Source organism: Chamaea fasciata, unplaced genomic scaffold, assembly GCF_029207755.1.
Source record: "Chamaea fasciata isolate MVZ Bird 193981 ecotype frontalis unplaced genomic scaffold, bChaFas1.0.hap1 SCAF_10, whole genome shotgun sequence".
NCBI classification, from domain to species: domain Eukaryota; kingdom Metazoa; phylum Chordata; class Aves; order Passeriformes; family Sylviidae; genus Chamaea; species Chamaea fasciata.
In genome coordinates, this window is record NW_027094095.1 from 3,268,934 (window position 1) to 3,291,250 (window position 22,317).

At 50.2% G+C, this 22,317-nt stretch overlaps 1 protein-coding gene across 1 annotated transcript in view; it reads right to left on the reverse strand.

The window, feature by feature from the left end:
• Window positions 1–407: 407 nt before the first annotated feature.
• Window positions 408–22,317, reverse strand: part of PRRX1 (paired related homeobox 1) — a 39,788-nt gene continuing 17,878 nt past the window's right edge. Inside the window, exons 2-4 of the mRNA XM_066192074.1 lie at window positions 8,947–9,122; window positions 8,233–8,414; window positions 408–3,997 (exon numbers count right to left, since the gene is read on the reverse strand). Coding sequence (XP_066048171.1) covers window positions 3,859–3,997; window positions 8,233–8,414; window positions 8,947–9,122 — 497 coding nt within the window. The 3' untranslated portion in view covers window positions 408–3,858. The remainder of the gene's footprint in view (window positions 3,998–8,232; window positions 8,415–8,946; window positions 9,123–22,317) is intronic.

A 22,317-nucleotide genomic window follows, 5' to 3' on the forward strand; every position in this document is an offset into this window, starting at 1 on the left:
ACCCTTTTCCTCTCTTCGGTTGTTGCTTTCCCTCCTCCCCTCCTTCCCTGCTGGTCACCCATCCCCAGCACCCACAGGGGGTTGTCCATCCCTCCCTCACCTCCCTTCTCTGAAGGGAGACCCCTCTGCTCCTCTCCTGCCCCACATCCAGCCCCACCTGGTGTCGCGTCAGCCCGGTGGGGTGTAGGGAGCTGTGGACAAAGCCACGGGTGTGTCTCCACTCTTCCTCAACACCATCTCTTCTAGGAGAAGGCTTTGTGGATGTTTCCTGAACTTGCAGCTGCCTGACCCCCAAGGCCAGCTCCACGGGCTCCTGTTCCCCCCCTGCAAGGCTCCAGAGAGTTCCCAGCCCCAGCCAACACTGCAGGACACCTCAGGGCAGCAACACGTGACACAGATGTGGCAGCTTATAGAAAGGATTGGGGAGTCTCCTCCCCCTTTTATTGAAAATGATAATTTCTATTCTAGTGCAAACACTGTACATTTTACATCACAAAGCAAGAGATAATTTACAGGATACACTTCCGTCTGGAAATCCCGTGGCTTCACGCCAACAGCCTCGTCAATCATCCATCCCTGTCATGCAGAAAATTCCCACCTTGAGGGAACCAGTCACCTATTTCTCCGTTGCGAAAGGGGGAGCCTGAGAAAGCAGTGCTCATACAGAGTAGGCAAGAGAAAAATGCCTTAAGACACATTTTCTCCCCTGAATGGTACCCCAAACTTAATGATAACCATGGTAACCATGGCAACTTCCCAGAGCTGCAACTGAAAGTCTGCTGAAACCCTGGAGAACTCCATTCTTTGAGGATAAGGCCCTTGATTTGCACATATATTTACATGGTTTAATAAAACACAGATCAAACATACACAATTCTAAAATTTCACTTTGGCTTGATCGACAACAAGTCGCTGTCTTTTGGCTGAGGTCATCAGCAATTAAGAACCAAACACCAAAAGCTATCTGTTCATCCAGCTGGACTCTGCTTAGTAAATCCATGTAAACGAAGCAATATTGGGTCACCAAAGGGGATGTAAAGATCTTATCTGAATTGAAAACAACCCAGTCAGCTGTGGTGGCATCCCTGACCAAGCAGCCCGACCCAAGGCAAGACCCAGCTCAAACTGGAGGTGCAGAAGAGTCCACAGCCTTCCTGCAGGAGCAGCCCCATGCCAGACAGTTCAAATAAAGTGAGGAGGCTGAACAAGGGCTTGCACGGGCATTTGTGAGCCCCCTCCTGTGAACATCACAGCGTGGGGATGGAGATCTCGGTCCACGGCTGGGTAAACGGGGCACCAGGAGGTTCATGCTCCCTGAACTGCCCCTTGATAACCTCAGAAAGGGGTGTCCCTACACAGACAACAACAAAAGCTGTTCAAGGTGGTTTTTCCACTGCAGAAAAGATGAGCAAAGTCTGGGGGAAAGCCACACAGGCCAGCAAGAAGCTGCAGGAAAGAGCAGAAACTCCAGGGTGAGCGCTCAGGTCAGCACAGGGGAGTTCATCCAGGCTGCTGTCACTGCTGGGATGTTGGTGGGGTGTGGAGGAGGGCAGCAAGGCAAGGAAAGTGGAGAGCACCAGCTTCAGGTGCTCGGTTCAACCTTTGAGTGATGCCACTCAAAGGCACTGTGTCCTTTCTGGCCACATTCTTCAAGAGCCTGTGTGTTTGTGTGGGCACAGGAAGCAGCAGTGAGTTTCTAAGTGCAGCCTGAGGTTTCCAACATGATCACTTGGCCCTAGGAGCTGGACCCGCACTATGCAGGGCAGAAATATTTTGGTTTACTCATGTTAGGTTCTCCAGACTGCAGGTGGCCAAAAAAGTGATCAAACAGAACACGATGGTTTTCTAAAAGCCTTGCCTCCTTTTCCCTGGTGTTCTGCCTGTGACTTTCAACTTTTTGTCCTGATCACAATTAGGGTTCTTTTTCCCTCAAAAATACCCACACATGCAGGGGGGAAAAAAAAAAATCCAGCAGCAATGCATACAATCACAGGCACAACTTACTCCAGTTTGGATTCGGGGCTTTTCTCCTTGTGCTAGCTCAAATATTTTGACTAGATTTCCATTCATCCTCTGCCAGTTTAATTTTCACCTACACTTTAAAGAGATTTATTCCTCGTTTCCTGCAACATGCTGTTTTAGACTATCAAAGCCCACTGTCAGACATCTGCATACGCCCAGTGTGTCTGCAGCAAACACCAGCACGGAGATCTAAGCCACTCTACCAGAAATATTTCTCATGAGTGAGCTTCATTCTCCATCCCTCATGGTCCAGCCTGGACCACGGAGCAGCTCTGCTGCCTTCAGTGGGGCCATTCCATGGCAAAGTCCATCTCAGTTTGGACACAAGTGCTGTTTGTCATAAATCAATCCCCTCCTCCCCCAAATGTGAGGGGGAGGCACCACCAGCAATGAGAAAGATCCTAATTTCCTCAGGGTGCTTGTGTGGAAGAAATGCCTTTTGGGCTGCATCTCCCCTACTCTTCATGGAGATAAATAAATTAGGTCCTAATTAGGTCTCCAGAGCCCAGAGGGAGGACAGCAGGTAGGGAAAATGGTAAAGGTTACAGGACAAGCCTTACTGAGCAGTGTTACGGGATCTTTGGTAGGATGCTCTCTGCTGAGACACCACTTGTGCTCAGAGAGACTTTTCCCTGGGGATATCCCTGCGTGTTCCCAAGAGCCACAGGAACCAGTCTGACTGCAGAGGAGATCCTTGTCCTGTTCTGTGAAGCTGCCCATGGGGAAAATCGGCAAAGGAGTGTGGCTCCCTCCAGCACCACTTCTTTGGGGTTTCTCACAGGCAGATGTGAGCTGCCTTTTCCAGCGCTGCCCAAGGCCGCAGGGAAGAGCTCTGACAAGGCTGAGGGAGGCTGTGCCTGGAATTTCAATGCACAGCTCCACCTGGATGCAGCACAAACATCCCAAACGTTTTCAATGGATTTTATTTCGTTTAATAAAAAACACCAACCAAGCTTGCATGTATTATCTTATATATATAAATATATACAGTATATATAAAACAAATGCATCTGGACAACGCCTTTCCCTGTGGCACAAACTGTAAGGCATAGAAAGGAGTGTCCTGACAGTCCTGTTCTTGGCACTACAGAGAGAGCCCCCTGCTACACTCCCACGTTGGCTTTTCTCTCTTCTTTGGCTTTTCGAGGCAGCAGTGCTGGGAATACTCAACAAAACAATGGAGCTCTGCAGAGCCCAAGGAGGTTTTCCAGGCAACTCAGACAGCAGGAATCCATCTTGTTGCATTAAATGGACTTCTGGCAGACTGATAGGAATGTGCTGCCTCTGTGGCACAAGGGACTGGAGGGATGAGGGTTGGGTGGATATCATGGAAATTGGTGACCAAACAAATTCTTCTTCTAGGGTGGGCTGGGGCAGCGGGGAGATGAGCAAGCTTTGCATCTCAGCATGCTGGTGGTGGGACTTGTCCTTGGGCTGAGATTGGCAGAGGTTTCTTTTTGCAGTCCCGTACAAAAATGGAAACCAGCAAGGGTGAGACTGTCCTTTACTGAAGAAGCTCGTAGTATATTGAGCAGAAGCAATAAACCCGACGATAACAAGAGAAAAAAAAAAAACCCCAAAAACGGTGGCATTATCCCAAAAGAAAGGAGGAACCTTATCACTCACAGGTTTGGTTTGCTCCCCGTGTTCAGTTCTGGGTGAGGGTTGGCTTTTTTTTCTTCTTTTTTTTTTTCCTTTTCTTTTTATTTATTTTTTTTTTTTAATTTTTTGTTGTTGTTGTTGTTCTTTTTTTTTTTTCTTTCAGCACAGACAAGTTGCGAAGCAGGACGGGTGCTGTTGTGTTTTCTCCTTCTTCAAGGCAGCTGCCTCCAGTCCTTAATTGACTGTGGGCACCTGATTCCTCTGTAAACTATATTCCTTTGCCTTCAGTCTCAGGTTGGCAATACTGTTGGCCATGTTCATGCCCTGCGCCGGGCTGGCGTTGGTACACGTGGCAGAGTAGGTGGCCATGGCACTGAGGGATGGAAAGAGAAACATCACGTCACACGTGGCCTCCCAACCACAGCAGAAATCACCACCACTGGTTTTTCCACACCTGTGGGGTGTACTCCTGGTGTCAGCAGGGAATTACCCCTCCCTTTTATTTAACGCCCCTTTATTTAGCATCTTGCCGCTGCAGTTCGCTCACCCAGCAGCCAAAGCTGCTTGAAGTCAACAGGAAAAATTTCCACTTCCTATTTTCTAACCCAAAAAGGTTTGCAATGAGGTCAGCCTGCCAGTCAGACCATTGTCCTTAAAAGTATTCCCACTGGAAGCAATGTCTTTTTGATGAGACCAATTGCTGGTTTTACAGCCTGTGAAATCGCGTCACTTCTGAAACACATGTTACATTAAAGAAACACTCTGGGAAAAACCCGTTTCAACAATTGTCATGTTTTCTGGTTTCAGCCTTTTGGAATGAAAATTTCCACATTTTTTTCCCCTCAAAACTTCAGCTGATTATAAAGAGCATGTCCCAAAGGCTGAAGGAAAAAACCCAAAACACAAACCACTTTTTCTCCCTTTAAACCGCCACTTTATTCATGAAAAACATCACTCCTGACAGCAAAGGCTGAACAAAGATCCCTGACTCCTTTCTTATCCTACCAAAAAATCTGCAAAGCTGCTTTCCAGACCACTAGAAAACTTGTTCAATCCATGTGTCCCATGAGTTTCTGGGAAAAGCAGCTCCCCCAGCCCACTCCCCCAAAACCCAGCGAAGCATTTGACCTGCTGCATCACCTTTACATGGGTCCACAGAACAAAACCAGTTGAAAAGCACCACACGAACTGGAGGTGCCCATTAAACACAGAGTGCTCAGGAGGAAACCCCAAACGCTCTGCTGGAAGCCAGCTCAGCTCTGGCGCTGACCTTTTCCATCTGCCTGCCCGGGTGGCTCACAGCTGAGGCTCTGGGAAATGCTCTGCTCCATCCACACACCAAAAAACCGAGATGGGTTGTGCTTTTTGCCTTTTTGTCTTCTCCTTTTTCCGTCTTCAAAAAAAATAAATCCTTCCAGCACTGACCTCCACAACTGGAAATGCCTTTGCAACAGCAAATCTCCCTGCAGGGACATGGGCACCTGCTGCACAGATCCAGGCTGGAGCCGGACCTGCTCACCCTGAGGTGCTGCCGGCATTTCTGACCTCCCAGGAGTTTATTTGCCACCCAGTGCTGCGTGAATCCTCAGTCTGCAGGAGATCTAGACCAGGGAATATCTGCGTTTCACCGGCATCCAGAACACGTGGATGTGTGCTTCTGGAGCACTTCTCAACCAGCTGCATCCCTTCACTTCCCTCTCCGTGGCTGGGCTGGTTCTTCCCTCACCCCTAAGTCAGTGGCAGTGGGAGAAGCCAAGTGCTTTCTGCAAGAGGGTACAAAGCCCCACAAGGTGTAAAGGAGGTGGCTACTTAAGCCCCCATGCCCACCTGCTTCCACAGGATGCATCTCTCCCATGTTTTTGAGCTGGAAGAAACTTGGAGACCTTCAAGGGTTCTCTAAACTAGGTAAAACAGGACTTTTCACTCACGGGAGTAAACCGTCCCCATTCAAAACCAGGTTGCTGGCCAAGTCTGGGGCTGAAACCCCTGGGAGCCTCTGGCTCCCAGCTCCCCAGAGGTGTGGGGAAGAAGATTTCACTTACTGATGCCAAGTGAAATCCCTGCTAAACCAAAAATCCCCAGAAGTGCCTTCTTTCATCAGGTTATTCCACCAGGAGCAATGCACAAGACGGCTCTGTCCAAACACCAGCATAACTTGAGCGTTGCTCCGGATACTCTCCGGCTCTAATAAGGGTTGAAGTCACCCTGTTGCCCCCTCCCTCCACCCCATTCAGGCAGAGAAAAATCTCCTTCCTCCACTCAGCTGTCTGCTTTCATGAAACACAGAGGAGCATCATGTTTCTGAGGCCTAAAATCCTTCTTTCAAATAAGTTTTTCAGTGGCCCGTGGAGTCAAAGGTTGCTGGAGTGGGAAGTGCGGGCTGCCAGTCTTGTTTTCTTAGGAACCTATGCTAAAAAATGCCTAAGCAAAACATTTTTCAACTTCAAAAAAATAATAGTATCTACTTGGCTGTCTGGGTGACAGAGATCTGCAAATAGCTTTGGTTGACCTGTGGCTGAATGTATTTGGAGAATAAACACACGGATTGAAAACTTTTCCCAGATCTAAGAGTAAAACCAGCCCCGGCCACGCAGCTCTGGGCCCTTCCCAGGAGTGGCTGCGAATCAGGGGCTGGTACAGCGCAGCTGGGAAAATGGGGAGGGGGGCAGAGGGCCGTGCAAACACTCCTCATGGCTGGAGGGTTTCAGCAGTGTTTCACCAAGGGTCCAATATTTGAATGACCTTACTGCCAAGCTTTTGTGAGGCTGCGACAGCCCGGCCCTTTCAGATGGATGTGATTGCCAAGGGATTCACCTTCAGGAATTAGGAAACCTGGGGCGCATGGAGTGTCTGAGGGTCCTGTGCATCTCACAGCGTGGAAAAGCAGCTGCTGTGCTCCTCTGCCAGTGCAGGGCAGCGGGAGGGTGCCACTCCAGCCTGCTTTGATGCGTAAGCTGCAAATGTCTTTGCAGAAACATCTTGGCTTTCAGACAAGGGGAAGATGCGTCTTCGCACCATGGATAGGCACAGCCTGGACCTGAGGGGCTGAAAACCATCCCTGAGGCTGGCCCTTCTCCCCTGTTCTCATGAGCACACCCCAGCTGCCGCAAGTGACCTCAGACAGCCCTCCCCAGGGTGTCCTTGGCAGTCACCTTTGCCGGCTCTTCTCCTAGCAGTGATTATGAAGCCCCTTGTGTAAATAACACCTCGGGAGGGACGGTCTCTTCTTAAAAGTGTGAGAGGTAGAAATAAGCCGTGAGCATTCAGCAGGGATCTGGTACTGTGACCAGTGCAGTCTCACTGGGGTGGGGAAGGAACTCTCTTCCCTTCCCTGATCTCACCTCCTGAATGCTACACCAACGAACACTTCCCAGGGAGAAAGCCTTAACCCCAAAAAGAGGGATTTTGACAGAGAGCAGTCCTCAGAAAAAAATCCAAAAGATAAGGGCCATTTCTAAGACGAAGCTGGTGGTCACCAAAAGCATCCTTTTCCATATCTGGATCTATGACTTGATGTTCTGGATATACAGGGTGGATGAGGAGGACCCCAGGGAACTGAAGCAACAAACAGGAAGACCATGTGTTTGCAGCTCTTACTGTGCAGACAATGCCTGGAGCAAAAAGAGGGTCGAGGTGACTGAGCAGGAGAGGTCCTGTGCATGGTGTGGCCCCTGGAGGGCAGTGGGAAGCTGGCAGTGACCAGGTCAGATGAACAGGAAGGAATCCAGCCAAAGGCTTCACGGTCCTGACCAACAATGAAGCCACTGTGCTAAAAACACCCGCCAACGTCATTTTTGACTGCCTGTGAGCCAGCTGGCTCGCCACAAACCAACACATCCTGTGGATCTTGTGTCCACACCCAGCTCCTGCAGAGCCAGGAATGGCACAGAGAGGACAGGGAGGACCGTGATGTGCACGGACATCCCAGATCCTCTGAGACTGGGCTTGCCACAGCCATGCTCCTTTCCTGGCATCCCTTCAGCAGCACTGACCACAGGAGGTGGACGCTGAACACCAGCCCGTCACCTGGCCCTTAATGCAGGCAAACCGCAGCGCAACATCCACACACACTCTTGTGCTCAGGCAATAGAAGGAAACTGCTCACCAGCTCGGTGCTGAGCACTGCTCCACATGGATGAAGAGAATTCCCAGCCCTTCCTGGCATCCCACGCGGTGACTGCCACGGGACAGCCACAGAACTCCCTCTTCTGGCCACTGCGTGGTGGCTGAGCCTCCCCAAGTGCTCTGACCTCCCCCCTCCCGCTGGATCTGTGTCCCATGGAAGGGTTTCCTCCTTGCTACAAACCAGACGCACCAGGGAAAACCTTCTGCTTCCATGTATTTCTTCTACCTGAGCCTCTTTTGAAATTTCCTGGATTGCAGAGAGAGACCCGCAGAAAAGAAGCTACCAGAGAGACACAACGACGCCGAGCCGAGACCACACGGGAAAACTGGCAACGAGTGAGGTGGGGTGGGAAAAGGTGAGGAGAGCCAGCGGGATGGGAGGAGAGCCAACGGGACTGCTGCACCCTCCGGCTGTCCCGTGTGGATCCACCAGAGCTGTCTGAGGACCGCTGCTGGCACGGTCCAGCGGGGCTGCTCACTCACCTGTAGGGCGAGGCGGTCCCCCAGGAGAGATAGTCGGTGGGTCTGGGAGCGGGGCGAGGTACAATGGGCTGCTCCACGGCCGTCACGTCCCCTGAGTAGGATTTGAGCAGAGAGGCGTTCTTGCTGGCCAGCATGGCCCTCTCGTTCCGGCGGAACTTGGCTCTCCGGTTCTGGAACCACACCTGCAGGGGGACAGCACGGAGCCACGGGCCGTCACGGCCGGCTCTGCTCTCTGCGACGCAGCCCCCCGTGTGCCCTGCAGCCTCTGTGAGAGCTGCCTGCCTCCCAGCCTGTCCCTGGGAGCCCGAAGGATGAGATAACGCTCGTGCCTGCTCTGATAAAGCCCCGAGGGACGGGCTGAGGGACAGGCCCGTCCTGCGCGGATGGCAGCCAGGCCTGGCAGCGCTGTACAACACACCACGGCCTGCTTTGACCTCCAGAAGGTGCAGGCCTGCGAGCTCAAGAGGACACGAGCAGCCCGAGCATCCGACATCTTGGCCTGGGACATACGGACACGTCCGGCTGGGCAGGGATGGCAGATCAGGCCTGGCAGTCTCCCTCACGGCATGGTGCTCTCGGGGCTGCAGGCCAGCACGAGCCTGCAGCCTGGCGACCCTCGTGTGCCACACACACCTCAAGGATTTCTGCTGCCTTGCTGGAGTGGCCCGAGGATCCCCCAGGTGAGGCGTGCCCGGGTGTAAACTCTGGGATTACCTGAACTCTGGCTTCAGTGAGGTTGACTCTGCGCGCAAGGTCTTCCCGTACGAAGGCATCGGGGTAGTGTGTCCTCTCAAAGACCCTCTCTAGTGCCTGCAGCTGGCTGCTGTTGAAGGTAGTCCTGTTCCTCCTCTGCTTCCTTTTCTTCTTCTCTTCTGAGTTCAGCTGATCGTCTAGGAAGAGACAATTGGGGATGTGAAAAGTGAGAAAGCTACGGGCCCACAGCCACGGGGTGAACGACCGCAATGGTTGCAAGAGGGGAAGGGCTTAGGAAGGGGCTTGCACAATTTCAACCCCACACATTAACCACGCTGTGTCAGCCCCCACATGAAGAGGAGGTGGAAAGTGCACAGATCCCAAGCATTTGTTTTTCAACTCCACTGCGTGAGACTTGTACCAGCTCTCTCAAGCTACTGCAGGTCTCAGCTTCCTTATCTCTAAAAAGCAGCAAAAAAGCCCAAAATGCATCTCCCCATTCCTGACAATCCTGGAAATCTTTTCTGATGGTAAAAAAAAAATCACAAAACCCTGTTCTCTTGGCTTCAAACTTCCAAAAACTGCTCTTCCTGGGACGTAATACAGCTCTTTGGGGTAAGAGCATGTTGGATACTGTTAGTGAAGAGTAGTTGTGCCCTCTGCAGCCTTGTCCTTGCCTTGCCGAGCCCAGCAAGGTGTTGAACAGCAAATAAGAGCACACATTGTTTTGTACCTGGTTTGCTTTTACTCAGAAATTCGTCAACACATCTGCATCACACCAGTATGTGGTGGGGTGCCAGCAAAAACTCCACATTACCTTGGGGGGACCTGAGCCAATATTCACGTCAGCATTGACGTGTATTGATCCCTGAATCCATAAAAATGCACAAGCCCGTGCATCATATTCCAAATTCATCACTGCACACCCTGGCCCAGGTGACAGTGCCACCACTGAGAGTCCCAGGGCTTGACCTGCTGTGTACAGATGGAGAACACCCCCTCACCAGTCGCTCCTTCTGCCACGTACAAATACCACAGCTCCCCTTATCCCCCTCTTCTCCAGGGGCTATGTAAGGCACAGGGAGAGGCTGACAAGGAAATTGAAGTCTGCAGTTGTTGTCCTCACCACCTGTTTGTGATGCTTTCCACAGCCCATCTGGTACCAGTTACTGCACCTGAACACCTTTGGAGCGAGGCCCATCCATTTGGGAACAAAAGGACATTCCTCTTAAATTAAAGTAGGGTTTTCAAATTCCTTCAGGTTTACAGTGCCTCCGTCCCTAAACCTCCTCCAACAGCCTGATAATCCTCAGAAGGCTCTTTTCCAGCCTGGGGATTCCTGGGTGCAAAAATATGCCCTTGGTTTTCCCGTATCCGAGAGGAAGTGTTGGGAGACCAGTTTGTAACAGGGACGCTGAGCCGTAAAGCTGAGCTGGGAAGGGACTGGCAGAGGCAGGAGTGTGCAAGAAAAACAAAGGCACGGAGGAATCAAGGAATCAAAGCAGGGCTACGGGTGAATCTATCAGCTCAGGTGGTGGGAAGCAAAGCAGTGGAGCGGAGGGATGGGATTTAACTGCTGCCTGTGCAGAACCTCCTGCACAGGTTTCTCCCTGCTGGGGGGTTTAACGGCGCCACAGGGAAGAAGGGGAAAAACCCTGCATGTCCCTCTCTTGACTCATCATCAAACCCTTCTCAAAAGGGGTCAGCTATTTCCTCCCGGCCCTGCATTTCGACATAGCTGTGCTGCTGTGCACCACGCAACACAGCAAACGAGCCTCGGGGCACAAACGTCCCTCCAAAGGCCACAAACACTGCCAGAGCAGCTGCTGGAGAGGCCAAAGACAACATGGCCTCCTTTGGAGTCGCCCATTCCGTGCTGTTTTCTAATCTAAACCCTGCCTATGTGGAGTGTAGGAACAAATCAATAAAAGCCTTTGGGACCTCTTCAGAATCCCATCCAGGCCTCTGAAGCCTCAGTTTCTGCCCAGAAGGCAACACCTGGCTGGAGGGAACATGAGCCCGAGGCCGTCTGGCCGTGGCTCGATGCTGTGTGACAGCTACACGTGAGGAGGGGTGAGCACATCCCTCTGGGGAGCAAGAAGAAGGGCCAAAGTCTGTAAAACACTGGAGAACAAGAATTCCCCCTGCCAAGCACGTTAACACAATTTGCCTGGTTTCCTCCCAGCGTAAAGCGAGACGCCGGTGATTCACGGCTCGCCTCGTAATCCCTGCGCCCAGGGATGGAAAGTGTCCCTGCTGGGGGACTCACAGCCGGGTCACGCCGCCTAAAGCACCCCCAGCCTGGGCTGGCACGGAGCAGGGACGGGAGTCACCCCCTTTTCCAGGACACAGCTGCATGGAGGTGACAGCAAAGCCCAGGGAGCTTGGGGATTTTGGGATCTCCCCTCGCCCGCACCTCTGCGACGGCGCAAGATCCAAGGTGTTGGAACCCTGGAGGCTGGGAATTTCAGGCTTTCTGTTCTAAAGGGCACTGACCCTCAAGCAAGCATCACATTTGACTTGAGACCTTGGAACAGGCTTCCGGAATGAAGTGATAGCGCTGGGGTTGTGGGTGTGTGGTTTAAATAGTGTTGTGTGATCTCACGGGGTGAAAAACTTAGAGTTAAGAGTTTAGCATACATGTGAGTCAAGATGGAGGATTTTAGGCATTGTCTGAGTCCTTCTTCACCATCTTCTTCCTTCCTCTTCATAGGTTTAGGTAGTTTTCTGTAACTGGTTGATGGAGTCCGCATCGCAGATTTCAAGTAGTTAGTTATTAGGTTTAAAGTAAAAATAATTTAAGTGGCATTTCTTACTTAGACGAATTGTCCTTAATAAAACCTTATAAAAATAAAAAAGCACTCCATTTTACCTCTTTTCTCTAACTTCCTAATTAAAACTCCCAACTCATAAATCTGTAAATAAATAAAAATAATAAACATCCAAATCTAAACACAAAAACTACAACTACCGTGTATTAATCCCAACTTTAACAGAAAAAAAAAAAAAAAAGCCAGCACTATCACACCAAGTGTCTACAGGAGCAACTTGAGTAGCAGGGGAAGCATGATAACAACAGGATGTTAATCCAGAGCAGCACGAGGCTGGTCAATCCTTGTGTCCTGCTGGTTACAAGCTGCTCATGAGGGACTGCACACACCCAAACCCCAGCCTGCCTGCAAATGTCACCTTGCTCCTGGCGCTCCCCAACTGCTTCCAGCATGTCAGCAGGGCATTTCTTCTTCTCTGCCATCATTTCTTTATCAGGAAACAACGCCAAACACTGAAAAATGGCATTCCTAAGCAGTGTTGACAGCACTGGTGGCTGGAGTCAGCAGAAACGGAGAGGAGAGGAAAACAGCACCAAAGCTTTTTAGGTTGGTCAGAAGTCTTTTGTCAACGTTCTTTCAATCAGAAAAATCTCATTACGTGCAGCGTTCTCAAGAGCTGAGCAGCCTGCAAATGTGCCTCGCAGAGAGATCCAAATGTCTGCTCTCCTCTCAGGAACCCAATGCTGGAAAATCCGGGAATTCCACCGCCAAACCCCAACCCTCCATGCTGGGCTGGGGGACTGTGTTTCCTGTTTCCACATTCGCGTTTTCCTGTGTTATTTCTACATTCCCTCATAACCTGCAAGTCCCGGTGTCGTACACAAGTGCACCAAAGCATTCTCGAGTGCTCCTGAATGATTCAGCATGAAACATCCTATTCCTTTTTTCCCCCTTGCAGCGAGGCAGACGCACGCTTCCGGACACTCCGGTCTGTTCTCCTCGCTGCACAGTGTATGTCCCAGTGCCTGGAACTATCGCTGGGGCACCACCAGGCAGCTCCTCTTGGGATGCCACATTGAGAATAAAACACATTAAAAAAAAAAAACAAAACAACAACAAATCAGAGTTGAGAACTAAATGCCTATTTAGGGGTTTCAAGATCGGTATTTTTTTCATCAGTACTTACAGCCACAACATATTTCAGATTTCCAGTTTGCAGGAATGCTTGTGCATACTTGCATTCATTCCAGGTCAGAACAAAAGCTAATTTCCAGATGGGATTTACATTGTGAGGGCAGTTTGGAAAAGTTTTGACCAGTTCTATTAAGTCCAGAACCAGCTATTAAAGTTCATTAATTGGATCCGAATCGAAAGTAAACAATTGGATTTAATTAAGGGAGGGACAGAGACACTTAACCACAGTATAACGTATGGCAAGGCAGGAAAGATTTGTCACATCAGCTATAGAAACTGTAAACTGAGAAAGGATTCCAGGAAGAAAATAAGGAATCGCACTCTATTCACAGCCTTCAAAAAAGGAAGCTGATGTTTGAGATTTAAGAACAAGCAAGACAAATGATCTCACAGTGAAAAAAATAATAAACTATAAATTAAAAAGGCAACAACTCAAAACTCTTAAAATACAAAACCTACTGCAAGCCAGAGAAAGTGTTATTCAGTTGGTGGAGAAAGAAAGGAAAAGGGAGAGTAGAAGGGAAAGGAGCAGGGCTTTTTATTGGGTTTAAACTTAAATTTCATGAAGCTTGAATAGAAATATTTCTGGGTGTTCCCCCAGCTCTGGGCAGGCTCCTCTCCCCAGCATCAGCCATCCAGTTTATAGCCCATCACACACTCCCAGCCCAGTTTTACTCACGCTCTGCTTTGCTTTTGATTCATTACATCCCTCCAAAGCACTGCAACACTTCGGGTGCAGGGCAGCTTTGTCAACCGGCATCATAAAAAATCCAAACCCAAAAGCCGGACCCAAAATGTTCAATCAAAGCAAAAACAAGGCTCCAAGCACGAGGAATGGGAACATAACAAAATCCACACGGTGACAAAGCCCTGCCCCACTGATTTGAGACAAGGCTCACGATTTTCCACCCTGCTCCTCCCGAGGGCACTGGGAGCTCGTGGTCCAGCAGCAGCATCCATTGGCTTTGTGAGCAGGGACAGAAGAGGGGCAGGGGAACATAAATGGGTAAGACTTCATGCTCAGAACTGCCTGAAGTATCTTTCTAAAGCCTCCCAGGAGAGAACGAACTCCAGCTCACGCCTATTTCTGTGCACAAGGAAAGTATTTTCCAATGGAAACGAGGTTTAACTTCGGGGCACACAAATGCTACACGGAGAAGGTGGAAGTACCCCACAGCAGCCATCACAAACGTGGGCAACATGGAATGAAGATAACACTTAACAGAAAAGTAAATATGTCAAGGTAGGAAATGCCTGTTAAGTCATGTACTTCAGTACAGCAGCGATACCGAGCCCAGCTGTACAACAGTGATAACAGCAGGTTTTTATTTGTGAGTACAGGTCAGACTAAAGACATTTTTGAACTATCATTCTCCCCTCATTACACACCAGCTGAGCTTTTTCTCCTAACCTCTGCTGTTTATTTGGTTTATTTTCTGCACTACCTTAACATTTAAATTATTTCAATTACACAGAAAATCCAAGTATCCAAAGTTCCAGTCTTGTTGAGAGCACCAGGAATACAGGAAAAAAACCAATGCAACAAAGAAACAGATGCTCTGTTTCCTTTATGAGCCATCTCTTGTGATTATCTCGCAGCCAGGCTCAAGTTTTGCACATAAATAATAAGTCGTTCTGTGCATGAGCACGGAGCTTCAGAAAGGCGACACCAAATTTTTCATACCAAACCTGAGTTTTAATATTAAACGGAAAAACGTGCATATTTTCAGTGTTACCCGTGGGGCCAGGGCAAGTGTCTGCAATGTGGAACCTATCAGGGTGATTTCTAGCTGCCTGCGCACGAACAATTACAGATCATTACAGAGCTGTGAACGGGGATAGCAGCCAGAGCCCTGCCCCGGCTCTCCTGTTGCACTTGGCTCTGCCTGCCAGGACCTGCTGAGGTCCTGTACAGCCACAGCCTCACCAGCATGAAGGGTGAAACCCTCGCTGGCCTCCCTCAGGACAGTGGCTTGAGCAAAGGAACCTCCCACCTGAACCATGGCCAAAGGAGTCATTCCCAGGTGGGATTCGAGGCACAGCACAGTCAGTGACTCTTCCAACCTGGAATGAGGTCCTGGAGTTGCCACCTTCCAGGTGGAGAGTCTGTAGACACCTCCAAGCTCCTGAAAATAGTTTTCAGCATGCGAACATTCCTCACCCAAACTCACCAGGCACTGGGGACTTGAGTGCAGAGGCTTTCCCCACGCTCTGCTCTGCGCCTTCGTGGGTCTGCAGGGATTGGGTCCCATTAAAATCCCAACCTGCCCTGCTCCCAACCCACAGACAGGGCAGCACCAGAAGCCAAGAGCCCTATCCTAAGGCAGACGTAAGCCAGAACTCCTTTCCAAGGTGGTTTCAGCTCTGGTGCTCTGCCTCTCTCATCTGGTGGCAACCTGTAGAGCACATGGGCAGTTACAGCAGCTAAGACGCGAGCCCTCCCTAACCATGTCAGTGTTCCCACTTGCTGGAGCTGACAGCAGAAATTATATTTGGGGAAAAAAAAAACCAAAGAGTAATCATGATCCCATGGAAATCCAGAGAGTCTCCCTGGAAAGACTTAACATTAAGCGTTAATTATTGGGAGAACAACATTTGCGGGGGCAGAAGTTTACATCCTCCTCCAGAAATTGGTACAAAGCCATGGAAAGTCCCCCTACATCCCACAGACCAGTCTGAGTTCTTCTGCAACAGTTCTGCCTTTTTTATTCACTAGGGTTTTCCTTCTGGGCATCCTAGAGCTCATAAGGCACATGGCTTAGTCCTGCTCTTCTAACGAGCCTTTCCGACGGGTCTCGGGGTCAGAGTGTTCCCATAATACAATAAGCACTGTATGGATCTCATAAGCTCCAAGGCACAGTATGTTATGTGTTTGGAATTCCTTGTATGCTTTTATACTTTGTTTTACATATTGTAATTTTTATACGCATTACCGCATTGATCCTTGGAAAATTAATTAAAGAAAAAAAAACAACACCAAAAAACAACAGACATAATCAAAAGCAAACACATGTATTTTAAAGCCTGCCAGCGGCAAATCATGTTCTGTGAGGCTGCACTTTGTAACTGAGAGAGAGACCAAACCACCAGGCCGTGGCGGGGATCCAGCAGCGTGGATTGAGCAGGCTCGGGAGGGGATGGGATCCAAGGGGGCTGAGCTCCCCCATGTCCTTCTTCAGCTCAGCCCCACGCCCCAGAGACACCGGACCCACGACAGAGGAGCAGAAATGCGCTCGCAGAGCTGCGCCAGCCACACCCCCAAGTGTCACACCCTAAATACCCCAGCACAGCACTGAGCTGCCACCCTGCCAGGGTGACCTCCAGACCTTCCAGGGAGCCACTCAGCCTCCACAGCCCCTCCCTCACTCCTGGCTTCAGATCCGGATGAGTGCGTGGCACAGAGGAACACGTGTGAACTCACCGCTTTGCAAGGTCAGGGGTTTGACTTCCAGCACCTCTTCCCATCAGCTCCCCTTCCTGTGCCATGTGTCCTGATGTTTCATCTTAGAATGGCATCGATTCAGCACAGATCAAACTTCTCAACCTCCGCCCTGCTCCATCGGCATCTCCTCATTCCCAAAGACGCCTCTCTACATTCTTCATCCCTTCCCTGCCCCAGTTCATTCCAGAAAAAAAAAAAATAAATAATTCTCCTCTCCTGTCCAGCACCCTTTCCCTTCTCTTCTCCACAGACTTGAAAAGCCAAGCCGTGGGACACTGCCCCCTTTCACGCACACCTGGTGTACTCCCAACCAGCTCCCAGTGTCCTTCGGAGCCACCACTGTGCTTGACTTGACTCTACCATTAACACTTCCCATGCAGGAGCAGACTGAAGCGTCAGGATGGCCAAAATCCACATGCCATAAGCTGCCTCAAGCACTGTGGCCACAAGCACCGCTGCGATTAGGACAGGACAGGTCACTCATCTATTTTCCACACTCGTATCCCCCCGGAGTGAGCTCGTTGGGGTTACACGTTATGCAAAAGGCACACAGTAATATTTCCACCTGCTCCCCTGTTGGATTTTCCTCCCATCCCCTTCTCTTTATGTACAGAGGTGACCCCCCAGACCTGCAGCTCGTCATGAATCATGAACAGGCGGAGGCCATGAAGTGCAGATCTGGCACCGCATGCCCACCTGAACTCTGGGCAACACTGCTTTTAATAAATTTATTCTTGCACTTAGAAAAAGTGGCAAAACGTCCTCAGGAACTTCAGCTAGAAAAGCTTTCTTACAAGGAAAATCAGATATTTTTCCAACAAGCTGACTAGTGCAAAAATAGAAAGGGGGGAGGGGGTGGGGGAAGAAAAAAGAAAGGGTTTTTGTCAAGACCGAAAAGAGCTGTTTGGGGGGGATTTTTTTCCAGTCCATATATCCATTGCAGATGAACCAGTTGGCATTTCAGCTGGCTCATTTCCAAAAGCCATGAGAGCCTGCACAAATGTTCCCCAAGCAAGCTCCTTCCACGGGGAAAGACTGACTCAAGCTTAGTGGCTCCATGAATGTCTCTGCTCGTGCTGCTGAGAAGTGCCATTATCCAACAGCCACCCCGACTGGATCTGGAAATTCACTTGGACGGCGTTCTCTGGTACGTGGGACCTGCACAAACAGACTGACGATGACCAGCGGGACGCACACGCCAGCTGGCTCCTCTGGCAGGCAGGAACACTGCTCCCAATGGATATTTCATCCGTGTATTCCTGGAATTTCCAGGACTGCAAACTGCATGGCACGGAAGGGCCGTGCCAGGACCACAGGGTGCCGCGGGCCGGGAGAAGGGGAGGCGCAAACGGTGGCGAGAACACGGGAATGAGCTCTCCAAAGGCTGTGCTCCCTTTTCATTAGCATCCAAGAACAAATGTGTTTCAAGGAAATTGGACCACCACCACTTCCCGAGCACACTGGACTGGAGCCGCTGCAAAGCTTCACTTAGAAATCCTTTTTTATTTTTTTTTTTTTACCGCTAATGGATTTTATGGGTCCCTCTTGATCACAACTGGAAAAACGATGGCATCCGAGGTCCAGAAATAACGTAACTTGAGCCCTGCTCTCAGCATCCAGCCCACCTGCCTTCTGCAAGGGCTGAGCATCCCAACCAGGAACACACTCCTTGCGTGGGGGATGAAGGACCTTAAACAGTTGCTGCACGAGGCAAAGGGATCAGGGCACATAGGGTCATTTCAAAACGACTTTCTCCTTGCCAGGACCACTGTGAAAACCGGCTCTTCTAAGGAGAAGGGACAAGGAGATGGGATGAGGCTGCTGCCGGTGTCTGGGAGATTTTTGTTGGACACAGGGACATCCAGCAAAACAGGAAGGCAGATGGGACAGACCACGGGCTCCAGGATGCTCCACACCCCAGCTCTGCAGGATGCAGAGGGAAACCAGGCTCAGACCCACCTCCATCCTTTGCCTCTTCTGGACGGCGAATGCATTTCACATTAGCTAATAAATTGCTACATCTTATGTTTCCTAGCCTGCTGGAATGATGAATATTTTGGAATGTATTTTAAATGGTTCCTTGCCAGAGTCGAACAATCATCCAGAAATCTGCAATCAAAAAGCTGAAGAATGGAGAGCCCTGTCTTTCCAGAGTTCACCGCAGTTTGAAAAGCACAACTCCCAGCAGAGGAGGCGAAATAACGATTATGAGAGTTTCTGTGAACTGAGGCACACAACGGATGTGTTGGAAATGACAATCCTTAATGCGGAGCAATAATTTTTGCCTCCAGGTGACGAATATATTACAGGATATCTGTTTATTCCTGCCCTTAACCTGCCTGAAATGTCAGATACTCTAGCCTGGAGGATCGGACAATTTAGGGGACCTGTGGAGGAACGTGGGATATCTCGGCCACAAAACACTGCTTTTGGTCTGGTGCAGGGTTAGCAGAGAGCTGCTGCTGTTCTAGCAAAATTTAACACAATTTAAGCCTTTTAAAGGGCTCTAGCTCATGAATCACAGCCACTGCCAGACCAGCCACATCCTCACCTAAGACAGGAGTATCTCAAGACCAGCAAAAGGCTGGATGGCTCGCTCAAATCAGTTCACGTGGATCATCAGCCACCAGGCAGCGAGGGCTGAGCCAGCTCAGCACAAACCCCAAGCCTGGATGGAAAGTCTCCATGGATAAAGGAGACCAGAAGTGGTCTGGTCTCATTGGAGCAGCTCCAAGAAATAAGCTTGTCTCTCCCCCATAGAGATGGGCTGTCTAGACACATTGGCAAGGCTGTGCTGCCGAATTTGCAGTGCTGCATCCTTCTCATATCCAGCCTGTCAAATACAGCAAATTCCTGTCCCCCAGCCTGTTAGCATGGGCACTTTTTCAAACTTCCTAGTGTTACTCATGTCCAGAAATGCCATTATGTTTAATGAGAAGTTTTTAACAGATTGCTCCACGCACGCAGGAAAACATCTTATGATTTTCTTTATCAACCCTCTGGCAAAATAATTTATTGTTTCATTATTTCATTCAATATTTTTTTGCTAACAATTCAAGTAAAAATAAAGTAAATCGAGTACCAAGTATTTTTAAGCCAAGAAACACTGATATGTGAATATGAATTGCAATGGAAATGCAGGAAGAAATGTTCTCCAAATAATAAAAATACTACCCAGCAAAACCTTTGGGAGTTAGGTGATGTTTTCCACTGGAAAAACAATGAGAATATTTAGAGAGCCTAGCCTCAGGGCCACATTCAACACCGTATGGAAGTGCAGATTTAGTCCCATCCACATCAAAGCCGCCCAGAAGTAAGCAAATTACCTTCCACCAGATTCAAGGCTGCAGGGATGATTAGTGTGAGTTACACAGATTTCTCCATTGTCAGAGGTGCTCAAAGCAAGCTGGAGGAACGTGTGCCAGGGCTGGTGTAGGTCAGAAAGCACATGAAAATTCCATATGGCCGTGGAGCAGAGGTGGACTGTCAGCTTGTCTCTCTGCTCATAACACATCCAGCAGCCCCGTGCTAAGAGGGGTGCAGACAAAAAGCAAATCCCCTCCAAATAAATCACAAGAGGCATCCACTGGCATTACGATCACGCTGCTGACCTTCACAGCACAGAAAACAAAATAACAGCAAGTAACGAAACCACTTTCAGTGCGTGGTATAAAGGTACACAGAGCAGCTGTTTCATTTCAGCTGCATGCACAAATGCTAGCTGGTGTATCTGTAAGTTCTGCAGTCCCATTTCCCAGCCACTGCCAGTGCTAGCAGGGCACAGATCCTCGGGTCACCCCACTGCTGCAGTGCAGACCCTCCCTGAGCCTCGGTGACCTCCTGACCCACAACCCCACACCTGGGATTTAGACAGATGGAGAAAGACGCATCCATAGGATGGGCTTTCTCTCTGTTTCACCAGCAGCATCCCTCAAGGGGACTTCTGAAATCACCTCATCCCCAGGAAAGAAGGCTCAGCTGCTCCTGGCTGCTCACAGAAACCTCAAGAGCCTTCAACTTCACTTAGGAAACCTCTGTCAGCCTCTCTGGTCACAGCAGCAAGTGTGCAGGTGGCTCCCTGTCAGAGGTGGCCTCCCTCCCTCTTCTCTCTTCCTCATGCAGCTCTTGACACATCTCCCAGAACAGGGGACTAGGGATGGCCAGCTGAACACCCTCTCTGGCCAGCCCCAGCGCCCAGCCAGGTGCTGGACATGCTGTGCTGGAACCAGTGAGCAGCTGTGAGGAACCAGAGGCTCCCGGCCACGGGCCACCACCCGCCCAGATGCCTCTGGGCACATCCTCCAACTGGCCCCACAGCCCAACCCGCTCACACCAGCTCTCCAGGCTCCCTTGTGGTCACAGAAATTGAATTCAATTCCTGCATGGGAATCCACATCTGATGTGCCAACACCTGAACCTGCAGCCTGGACAGAGCCTGGATTTTCTGGTACAGGTCAGCTGCAAATGTCCTTCTATCCCAGGCACGAGGGACACTCCAGAGCGGTGCTGGGTGGACTGAAACATCCCCCCCACAGGTCCTGGAACAGGCAAATTGCTGCACAAAGACCACTGCCATGCAACATGGTGTAACAATGACCCAAAGAACCCCAAACCAGCTGGGAAAGAACTAAAGCACAACGGGCTGGTCCTGAAATAGGCCCTCTTTTTCTTTTAAGCACAGCTCATTAAATGTTTGCTGGAAAAACAGAAAAGCATTTTCCACAGAGAGGAGGACATCCAAGAAAAGCCCTTTCGGACATAAATTGGCAAGAGACTCCCAAGCATTTATCTTCAGCATAGAATGTGCTCTGTCAGGAGGGCTGTAACTAACAATACGCTGAAAAACACGCCACAGACTTCCACTGTATTTTATTTGGCACTAAGGGGTTATTCCTCAACACAAAGTATTCGCAACTGGCATCGGTTAAACGAGAAATTACAACCTTCAAAAGACCTATTTAGAGTCAGCTGCAGAAAGTACGGAATTTGCCACGGGCTTCGATGACAACAGATTATGCCCCATAAAACGCTGCAAACACGCTCGGCTACAATGCTCGGCACGAGCTGCCGGTCCAGCGGGGGGGATTGGGAATTCAGCACTTCCTGCCCCTTCTCAGGAGGCTGCTGCCTGCTTTGGGACTGGTGATATCCCTCTCCCCAGCTCTCCAGCTCACTTGTGCCAAGCTCAGCCACAGGGTTTGGGACACAGCGAGCTGGTTTCTGCAAGGGCCTTGCTAAGCTCTAGGCAGGCTGCAGAGATACCCCGGGCTCATTAGCCCCACAGCTCACCAGGTTAAGGAGGAATATGAGGGAAGCATCCCACTCTTCCAGGCTGGATGGTCAGCTGGGATAGACTGAGGTCAACAGCGTGGAGGTTTGGGAGCTCCATCACCTCCTGATCCTGCACAACTCAGCCACAAGCCAGGACAAAAGGCAGCCTTCCCTTCCCTGTCCCTGGATTATTCCCACCTCCTCAGGAGGAGGAAAGAGCTCTGCCACCAAACTCCTCAGGCCCTTAAACTTTTTTCCACTCTGGCTCTGGAAAAGGAAGGCTCAGAGCTGGGAAGCCTTGCCGGTGTTTGCTCCACATGAATGCTGTGTCCACGCGCGGCTGCGCGCATGCCTGGGGGAGGGAAAGGCCATCACTGGCTGCCTGCACTGCACCAGGGCTATCTTTAGTTAACCTGGAAAAAGTGACAGGGATTCTCACAGTCCAGAAACAATCTCCACCCTGCCTCTCAAAGGGGCTCCAGAGAGGTCAGCCTGAGCTACGTTTTCCTGCCACAAACCTGGAGCCTGCTCGGTGAGCTGAAAAGCGTTCCCATCCCTCTGCTTAGGAAGGGCTTTTCTGTTTCCTTCCCCACACCTACAGAGGGAAGGGTTTATTGGGCAGAAACCCTTTGTTTACCTTGTCCTGGAAGGAGATTTTACCATTCCCAGGACTTGTGCAGCACCAAGAGAGAAGAGAGGGAAAACCCAGCCCTT